Source organism: Herpailurus yagouaroundi, unplaced genomic scaffold (genome assembly GCF_014898765.1).
Source record: "Herpailurus yagouaroundi ecotype Mexico unplaced genomic scaffold, PumYag 77, whole genome shotgun sequence".
Classification (NCBI taxonomy): domain Eukaryota; kingdom Metazoa; phylum Chordata; class Mammalia; order Carnivora; family Felidae; genus Herpailurus; species Herpailurus yagouaroundi.
In genome coordinates, this window is record NW_024412388.1 from 8,041,539 (window position 1) to 8,051,785 (window position 10,247).

General features: G+C 59.1%; 1 protein-coding gene across 1 annotated transcript; it reads right to left on the reverse strand.

Annotated features, from left to right (window-relative positions):
• Positions 1–2,851: 2,851 nt before the first annotated feature.
• Positions 2,852–7,162, reverse strand: SRM (spermidine synthase). Its single transcript, XM_040461163.1, has 8 exons — positions 6,902–7,162; positions 6,177–6,297; positions 5,567–5,659; positions 4,340–4,493; positions 3,712–3,795; positions 3,474–3,619; positions 3,267–3,389; positions 2,852–3,160 (listed from the first exon to the last, which is right to left on the reverse strand). The coding sequence occupies exons 1-8, from the start codon at positions 7,066–7,068 to the stop codon at positions 3,140–3,142; spliced, it is 909 nt and encodes a 302-aa protein (XP_040317097.1). The 5' UTR covers positions 7,069–7,162; the 3' UTR covers positions 2,852–3,139.
• Positions 7,163–10,247: the final 3,085 nt, after the last annotated feature.

The window sequence follows — 10,247 nt, forward strand, 5'->3', positions numbered from 1 at the left end:
ATTTCAGCTCAGGTCACGGTCTCACAATTTGTGAGTTCAAGCCCTGCACAGGGCTCTTCACGGACAGCGTGGAGCCTGCATGGGATTTTCTCTCTCCCTCTCCCTTTCTGCCCCTCCCCTGCTAATGTGAGAACACACACACACACACTCTCTCTCTCTCAAACTTAAAAGAAATTTAAGCAGATGTGAAACACCCCCAGGGGAAGTGAGGTGTGCAAATGAAGTTGGTCTCCTGTCCCAGCCGAGAGTGACGTTTATAGAGCTGTACTGGCACCCGTGCTGAATGTGGCCCCAAGACGATCGTTTAGTTGTTGAGAGTGTGGCTGGGTCAGGGAAGGGAAAAACGAAATCCTCAGCTTCCCTAGTGGAAAGTCAACAGATTATGACTGAAGCTGCCACGCTGAGAGGCTCCAGGATGCTCCAGACGTGAAGGCAAAGACCAGAAGCCTCGGCTGAAGAGGTACACGTGGCTGCCTCTGCGAGAAGTGCAGTGGCCGAGGAGGCCCGCTGTTTTCCTTCCAAATGGTCCACCTACTGGAATCCTTACACCGGAGCAGGGCTAGTTTTGATAAATAAGTAAACTTCAAAGCTACGGGGTGCCTGGCCGGCTCAGTCAGTAGAGCATGTGACTCTTGATCTCAGGGTCACGAGTTCAAGCCCCGTGTTGGGCATAGAGCTTAAAAAAAACAAAAAACCCCAAACTCAAACAAACAAAAACAACAAACCAAAAAACAAAACCCCAAAACGTCTTTGTCCGCCATGCCACAGAGGGGGCGTTTGTGGCCCTCTCCGGCATTTCTGGGGCCTCGGGGCTCAGGCCACGTCTGCACTGAATGCCCCCCTTCTGCTTTGGCCCATTAGTGTGTCTACATCACACCCACCTCGATGTGGGGCCCAGTGCTAGTCCCTAACTAACGTGCACCCCTTCAAGGAGGCTTTATTAAAAGTTGGGTAAGTGGAGGGATTTACGCTGTGGACAACTTCAACGTCCAGGAGAGGCATTCTTGTTTCCCGATGGCCTCCCTCTTTCTACACCTTGGGGCCTCCTCTCCTCTTTCTCTGCCCTGATAGGCGATCCTGATTGTCACCTACTCAGCAAGCACTGTGTCACCTACACCCCTTAATAAGCCCGTCATGGGTAAGGGCTATGAATGCTCCCATTTTACAGGCAGGGTAAGCAAGTCAGGAGCGGAGTGGTTCAAAGCCACAGAGCCAGCAGGAGGCAGGGTTGAGATTCAGATCCAAGTCCAGAGCACCTGCCAGCAGCATCCCTCGGGTTAACCTTGGGACAGACCTTCCTGGAGTCTGGTAAGATGGGCTGGGGCAGGAGGCGCCCTGAGAGCAGAGGCCCGGTGATGTCCCTGCTGGGGCCCGAGGGTGCTTGGGCTGAGCTGCAGAGGCATGTGGGGCGGGCAGAGTGGAGTGGCTCTCAGAAGGCCAGGTGCCTGGTACCCCCCACCGTGTGCTGACTAGATGTGTGGCCCTGGGCAGCATCTGCCTCTCCGGGGTGCAGTACCTTACAGGCAGCTGTGAAGGTTTAAGGAACGAAGACCTGTGCTGGGTCAGGGCTTTGTAATTGGCCACCGCATCTTCTTTTAACTGACACTCTGCCTTGCGGCCCAGACTTGTCGTGACGCCACCCGGCCTCCCTGGGAGTGGGGAGACCTGGGGGAACAACGCCCATCCCCAAGCCTGGGTTTCTGGCAAAGTTAGCGATCAGGTGTCAGAAGGTGGTCCGGGTCCAGTGAGGGTGTGGGGTTGGGGTGCGTGGAGCCCAGAGCAGGGAAGTGACCTGCCTGCGGCCGCTCAAGGAATTATCTGTGCAGCTGGAGGCTTGCTCCCCAACCCCGTGATGAACTGCAGTTCCAAGCCCCTGAAACTGTCGGGTCTGGGGTAGCTGCCCAGGGCAGGTGCAGGTCAGGGGGGTGTTCTGGCATCCTTCCTCCCTGCTGGAGCCACTCCCTTGTCACCGCCCTGCCAAGTCCCCTTCCAGGTCAACTCATCCTCTGGCAGTGCCTCTGTCGAGGGCGGAGAAGGCGGTTGGTGAGGTCGGCTTTTCCAAGGAGCAGGGCTCTTTCCTGTAGACCCTGAGATGGGGGTGGGCTGGAGGCCTCCCCATGAACCTGCACCGTGTTGTGGCTTCTCTCGTACCAGCAGAGCCTCAGTGCAGGTCATCGGGAAGGGTAAGGTGCCTGGGGCAGAGGATGGAGGTTCAGCACCTTGGAGAGGGGACAGTCCTGCGCCCACAGTCCTGGTATAGCCACCCACACCTGTTTTCTCAAGCTCTCTCAACGCTCGGGGGAACTTTTGGGAATTGACCACAGCACACTCACAGGTTGGCAGGCAGGATCGGAACCTAACTCTGAATCCTGAGCCACGTTAGGGCACCTGATGTGCTTACACAGGCCCAAGTAACCGGACCCCAAGCATGCCCCAGCCAGCTGCCTGGAGTCATCTCCAGCTTCCCCACCCCGATCCCCAGGATGGCACCTGACAAGCCTGTGAGTGACCCAAATTCTTCTGAGACGACAAAGCCTCCGAGTGGCCCCGCCATGATCTTGTCAGCCCCACAGCCCTGGCCCCAGGGGTCTGTCACCTCTGTCCTTGTGGTGTTCACTGAAGGAATGACTAAGGCAGTGTCTCAGGACAGGACAGATGCGGGCCCAGTTTGATAACTGCTGTGTCCCCCGGTGCCTGAGGTCGAGGGCCAGTCCAAGGCTACACAGGGAGGGCGTGGGGCAGACACCTAGAGGCCCGACACTGGGGCCGCCTTGGAGCCTGCTACACAGGAGTGTCCAACCGTGGCTGAGGTGGCGCCCGCCTGGGCCCACTCAAGATCGGGGACGCACGATTCAGACTTTGTTATAAATACACGTGTTTGGTGAGTGAGGGTGACAGAAGGCGGAGAAGGTGCCATACACAGCTGCCATAGGCTTGGAGGCTGAACGCCACATTGAGAGAGACAGACAGTCCGCCCAGCGGGACAGGCTGGGCAGCATTCCGGGGCCTGTAACACTTGCTTGGTGGGCGCGCCGGTGGGGCAGGGTCGGGGGGGTCCTGTCCAGGGCTTGTCACACCTGGGCGCTCCGGAGGCTCCCTGGCCTGAGGTCCTGGGCAGCACGGGCGGCGGTACCTGGGCTCAGCTCATGTCATTCAGGGCCTGGGGGGACAGAAGGCCTCGTCAGGGGAGTACTGGGTCACGTGGGGGCTCAGGAGGACCCTCGGGAGGCCCCAGGCCCCCCTGCCCGGTCCTGCCAGAGGCTCACCTTGCGGGCAAACTCGGGCAGGACGAAGGCTGCCTGGTGCACGTCGGAGTTGTAGTATTTCAGCTGCATCTGTTCAACCTGCTTCCGTGTCAGCTGCTGCACGGGCTTCCGGAAGTCGGTGCCCTGGGGGCGGGGGACGGGGGCGTCAGGGAAGCGCCTTTGTACCCACCTGCCCCCCTCCTAGCCCCAGGAGGGAGAGCAGCTCACCGGATTTTTGCTGCACAGCATGAAGCCTATCTGGCCGCTGGGGTAGGTGGGGATACTGCAGTAAGCGTAGGCCACCACAGGGAAGAGCGACTTGCAGAACTGTCGCATCTCCTTGATGAGGTCCAGGTGCAGCCACTGGCACTCACCTGTGGAGAGAGCAGGGCAGTATCAGCGCCGGCAGGCAGCGCCCCCCAACACTGGAGGACCCCCGCCCCGCCCCCGACGCCGGCCTGCTCACCCTGGCAGCAGAGGACGCCATCATCCTTGAGAGCCGTTTTCATGAGCTGGTAATAGGATTCCTTGAAGAGACTCTCCGCAGGGCCTGCAGTGGTGGGGACAAGGGACAATGGCTGAGACCTCCTGAGCCTGGCTCTGGCAAGTACCACCACTGCCCCTTTACACGTTCACAGCTGCCAAGGGGGCAGGGCCGGGATTTCAGCCCAGGTCTGTGGATTCAGAAACCAACCACAAAGAGAGTGCTTTTGAGGAGCGCAAGGATCCATTGTCCGCCTGAGGAGGGCTCCATGTTTTCGTCCCATTCCTGGGCAGGGAGGTGGGGGGTTCTCATTGCCATTTTGTTGGGGGACTCTCCACCCTGGGCCCTGGGTTGAGACTAGATCCCTGCCCTGATGCTGGCCTATTAAGACCAGAGAAGAGGCTGAAGAAGAAACTTAGGCCTCAGTGGGCCAAGACCAGAGCCCCACCCTCCTCTAGGAAACCAACCTGTGAACTTTGGGCAACAGCGTGGTCTGCCTCTGCTGAGCCAGGGCTGGGTTGGGGAGGTAGCAACCAAGACAGGAAAGACGCAGGACCCCCGCCTCTGGACAGTGGCTGCCAGGGGGGCCCAAGGCCCATCCCTCGCTTACCCATGGGGTCTGAGGAGTCAGTGATGATGACATCGAAGGCATCCTGGTTCTGTTTCATGAACTCAAAACCGTCACCCACGTGTAGGGTCAACTTGGAACTGGAGTAGCCCACGGCCATGCCCGGCAGGAACTTCTTAGAGACCCGAATGACGTCCTGAGGAGGGAGGAGGGACCGGGCTCTGCCGTGGGGGTTGGAGGCCCTCCAGCAGTCCCTCTAATCGCCCGGTCACTTGGGCAAGCCATTCATTTTGTGGAAACCCGGCTTCCACATCTGTAAGATGGGGGGCACTCTGGTACCTCCCTCTCAGTCATGGCAGGATGGCTCCTCCCTGCTCCCCGGCCCACATCCCACTGTCCCTGTTCTCTGTCCCCAGACCAAACTGTCCCTTCTGAGTGACTTTCTTGCTATCTCAGAGGGAGGCGAGTCCAACCTCCTCCAGGAGGACCTTCCCCTGCCTCCACGTGGCCAACTGTTTTCCATCCGAGCCTCAGCTGAAATCTACCTCCTCGGGAGGCCTGCGCTGACCAGCCTTCACCCGTGAGCTCTGAGCCTACCTTTTCCTTTCACCCCCGGCTCCCGCCACGCCTTCACCAGATCACCCTCTTAAGTCTCTTCCTCCCTGGAAGACAGACTCCAAGGGGGTGGGGACTGGACGGGTCCATTCACCACTGTGCCCCAGCATCTAGGACGATGGCTGCTGCGTACTAGATGCTCATTAAAAACAAGCTGAGAGCTGGGGCGCCTGGGTGGCGCAGTCGGTTAAGCGTCCGACTTCAGCCAGGTCACGATCTCGCGGTCCGTGAGTTCGAGCCCCGCGTCGGGCTCTGGGCTGATGGCTCAGAGCCTGGAGCCTGTTTCTGATTCTGTGTCTTCCTCTCTCTCTGCCCCTCCCCCATTCATGCTCTGTCTCTCTCTGTCCCAAAAATAAATAAACGTTGAAAAAAAAAATTAAAAAAAAAAAAACAAAAAAACAAGCTGAGCGTAAAGGGTAAACGCACGCATGAGTAGTTGGAATGCTCCTGGATCTTGACTTGAAAACCAGCTTAATCTTACTAAGAGCCAGCATTGAGGCACACTTATTACGTGCAAGGCCCTTTACTACCCAGATCTTCTACTGAATCCTCCCAATGAAGAAAGAGGCTGAGCAAGGTTAAGCAACTTGCCCAAGGGAACACAGCCAAGTCCCAGGGCGGAGCTGGGACTTGACCCCAGAGCCCAACACTCACCTCATCAATCTCACACTGGACCACGGACTCCACAGAGGAATGCTTCAACACCTCCCGCAGGACACCCCCGTCCCCACCCCCGATGATCAGCACCTAGGAGCGGGAGGAACAGTCAGAAGCAGGGCATCAGCTGAGCATCAGCCTCACCAAACAGGCTCCAGCAGGACTCAGCGGCCTGCGCCCGCACGGGGCAGATACACTCACGCAAAACCATCTGAACAGGGTAGGTTTCTCAACCCCGCTGATGCACAGACCTTATTATTTCATCTGCTACTCTCAGCAACGCTGTCCTGCCTCAGGAACCTGGCACGAGGCGTCCCCTTTTCCTGGAAACTCCTCCCAGGGCTGCTGCTTCTTAAGCTTCGGGCCTCAGTGAGAAGGGTTTGCTCCTCAGAGGCTGTGTCAGCCCCCACCCTGTGAAGTGGGCCGGCCGCCACCCCCACCCAACTTACTCCCCTTGTGCTTTGCTAACACTTTCTGACAACCATTTAGGAAGCAGCTGGGCCGAGCATGGGCACATCCATGCGAGTCGGGGCCTCCCGCACTGTTCTGCGGGACACTGAGCAGTGGGCTTCCTGTGTGGGGGCTGAACCTTGCGGAGCGGGGGTACCTTGCGTGGGTTGGGGTGGCTGCAGAGGGGCAGGTTGGCTATCATCTCCTGGTAGGAGAACTCGTCCCTCTCTGTGCACTGGATGACGCCGTCCAACACCAGAACGTTGCCGTAGCTCTTACTGAAGGCAGGAGTGACAGTTAGGGACCTGGGTCCCCTGCAGTGGGGGCGATGTGCCCCCACTCGCCCTGGGTGAGAAGGATCTCCCCCGACCTGCCAAGGGGTCCCAGGGGGGAGTACTGGGGATGACACGTGGCGAAGCTGGGCAGGCAGGCAGGCCCGCCGGGTGGGGGGTGGGGGTGGACTCAGGGTCCCAGCTCTGACGTGTCCGGGACTGACACGTGGAGCTCGGCGCGTGGGGTGGGCGCAGACTCCGACTCCCTCCCCGCGGAAGAGGACCGCCCCAAACGGCGGCCCCCGGCCCAGGGAGACGGGGAGCAGGGTGGGGAGGGCATCGCGGCAGGGGACGGGACCGCGGGAGGGGACGGGCCTAGTTCTTCAGAACTTCTGACAGTTTTGCATGGGGAGGGGCGGGGGGAGAGACGGCCGGGGGCGGGGGGCGAAGTAAAGGGCGCAAGGCAGGGGTCGGGCAGGAAGAAGGGTGGTCGGGACCGAGATTCAGGCAGGAGGAATCCCGGCTGGCTCCGGAGCAGCGGGCAGCGGGCGGTCTGGGCTGAGGGCCGCCGCAGGCGCTCGGTGGCGCGGGGCCGGGTGGGCGGTGGTACCTGCGGAAGACAAGGATATCCTGGTACCGCGAGCGCTGGTGGTGTAACAGCTGCTCCACCTGCAGCGACAGGGCCTGGCCTGGCCACAGGCTGCACGTCTCGCGGAACCAGCCCTCGCGGATGTCAGCGGGGCCGAAGGCGGTGGGGCCGTCGGGGCCGGGCTCCATGGCGGGCGGGCGGGCTGCGCGGGGCGCGGGCCCGGGACTGCAGGCCGCGCGGAGCCGCAGCACAACGGGACCAGCTCCGCCCGCCGCCCGTGAGGCAACCTAACCCGGCCGGCGGGGCGGGGCCTGCCGGCAGGGGCGTAACCCAAACTCGCCAATGGCGGCGCGGGTACGGGAGCGCGGCGGCCCGGAGGCACCGCCCCCACCGGCGCTCAGAGCGCGCTCATTGGCTGCCGGCCCTCAGCTCGGTGTCAGTGGCTGGACGCGCTGTCCGTCGGCGGCAGCAGGGTAGTGCGGCCCGCTCCGAGGGGCCACGTGGGGACGGGCCCGGGCGGACGGGCCCAGGCAGCGGGGAGGGTTCCGGCTCTGGGCGAGCCGGGCCGGCGGCGGGGGTCGGGTCCGTGTCCGTCCCCGGGCCCCGCGCTGGCCGGGCGGTGCAGGCCCCCGGGCCCCGCCCCTTCTCCGGGGTCCGGGAGGCGCCGGGGGCCGCAGGGAGGGAGCGAGGGGGCGCCCCGGCGCGGGAGGGGAGACCGGAGCGGGCGTCTCGGGCCGGGCGCGGACCCTCCGAGCGCTGGGACGAGCGGACTGCCCGCCTGAGCCTTCGGTCTGCAGAAGCGGGAGCGGGCGGCTACACTGCAAGGCGCAGAGTTACGTTGTTGCGCCAGGGCGGACGAGGAGAGTGTAGCTCTCGCCGTGTCCCCAAATTTGGCTCCTTGTTGGACGGAAAGTGTGGCGTGTCGCCAGGCGCACTGTTGTTGTTGTTGTTTTACTTGAAAAGGACCGACTTAGCTCCCTGACTTAAGCGAGATCTAGCCATTTTCTCTCCGATTCTCCTCCGACCCACGAGCCGTGTGGCTGGCTGCTTGGATAAGGCGTCTTTTTCGAAACGAGTTTCTAAATTTACGAGCAATGTCCCGTTAGAGGCCAACCCACGTATATTCAGCACCAAATAAGACTGGCACGCGACTTTTTTTAATTTGTCTTTTTATTTTTTCAAACAAACTGGGCTTTGCTCTTTGAAGGGGTGGGCGGGAACGTGCTGTTTTTAGGAAAATGTCAAGGAACTTATCTGAATCACATTAAGCATGCTAATTACCAAATATTACATGCTAATTGCTCTACACGCATAGGTCTTTGCACGCCAAGGAAGGGAGCTGAAGCTGGTGTAAAACTACCGGTGGCATGAGAGGGATGTCTTTTGACTGACGGTTTGCGGCCTCCCCTCGGAGGTGGGAAGCATGTTCTCTGTAACCTCAGATGAGTAACAGGCTGGTGTTTACCAGCTGGTGCAAGCCTCAAGCCTTACAGCAACAACGTATCTTGGTTGGCTTTAAGCTCCTTTTACAGGGAAGGTGAGCCAAGACAATAAAAGAATTGCTAGGAGACGTCTCATACAAAGCTGTTTCAGGACACGAGGTCATTCAGTAGAGGGTCGCACAGCAGGTAAGATTCGGTCAACCCCTCTGTCCAGTTACCACAGGCTTGCCTGCGTTCAGTCCTGTACTGGGGTCATGGCATTTGCCTCACAGCCTGTACAACCTCCGTCAAGACATTTGCACCTCTGAGCTCTGATCGCTTGTTTACTTCTGTGCCCCGAGGCAGACTGTAAGCTCCATGAGACTAGAGCTGGCAGCACTGGGTAACAGGCTGAGTTGATGCTGGCGGCCTGGGCCCTAGTCCAGGCCCCTCGTAGTCAGCTGTCGCGGCTTTCTTCCAGGGACTGCACAGCTGAGACCAGACAGGGGCCCTGGCATTCCTGGGGCACTGCAAGGTCAGGGAATGGGGGGAGTGGAAGATCAAGTCCATCCCATGCCCCCTGTGAGCTGAACAAAGCTGCTCCCAGCATGCGTATCCTCACAAGAGAAGGAACATAAATGACATCTTATCGCCTCCTGTAGAGGAAGTGAAACCACGGTCTCCGCCTCAACACCAACAGGGAATGGGATCTCTGGGATGGTGTGTATAAGCAGTAGCTCAAACTTTCCAAGTTCAAAGAAGACAAAGGCCCTGAATAAAATACAGGCAGAAAAGTCCCTAGATGTACAGGACCATGATCCATCCCATAAATGCCACTCGACTTCAGATCACGAGGAGGAAACGCAGTGGTTCTGCCAGAAGTGGCCGTATTGTGGAGCCCAGTTATTCAAAGCAGGTGGGGGAAACCAGGATGGAGGCAACCAAGGTATAGCATGAAATGTTTCCCCGAATTCAGACCAACGTGCATTTAAGATTCCGTTGTCACGTGTCACTGTCTAGCGGGTCAACTATCCCAACCTGTTAAAGTGTAGATAATACGTAAAAAGGGGGAGAGGGGAGAGGACAGAGGTGGGCGACTGGCCACTGTCCAAGGTGGAGCTTCAGGGGGACTGCCGTGGGAAAGGTATGTGTGTCTGTCACCGGAGACTTTTAGCAGCTAGCACCTGAGGCATGTTTTAGGCACTGTGTTCGGCCAGGCTGACAGCTGTGGCCGTGAGTGGGAATGAATTTGGCCATCGCATGGTATTACTTGGTGAAGATGTTTATGGCAAGCTGATCAAAGTGCCATAAAGAGCAGCATGCCTCCTTGAGTGAAGAGCCCTCCTCACAGATCCTCTCTCCGCCGCCAGCCCGCTGACCCTGCAACCTCACTCCTCCAGAGCCCAGGCGCAGTCCTCCGCGGTTCCAAATCACCGAGCCTTACCCATCCTCCCACGGCCTTGGGGATCCACGTGCTGTCCCCATGGCTTGACACATCAGTGAATGGAAATAGAGCTGTTCTCCAAACATCCCCAAGGTTCAGGTCTCCATCCCGTGGCTCAGGAGTCCTGGACTTGTGGTTTCAGGGCCCGGCCAAGTTTCAAAAACCCATCTGGGGACTGGCGTTCAGGTTTTGCCAGCTCTTTCTTTTGCAAGGAATGACACTTAGAAAGACTTCAACTAGACTACTGTTCATGGTCCCCATCTTTTTAGAAAACAAACGCACCAAAAACCATTGCCACAAAGACAAAACTAATAAAGATAATTTCCAAGTAAAGGACAAGGCATCGTTTTAGCCACGGAAGAAGCTGAACACACGGTCTTTGTTGTTCTCATTTCCCCCTTGGCCTGCGTGCGGGAAGCCCACTGCGGCCCGCTAAGCGAGGCCTGGGGCCCACCGCCCCGCTTACCGTGGTGGTCCTCTGACTCAGGCCACTGTGACAATC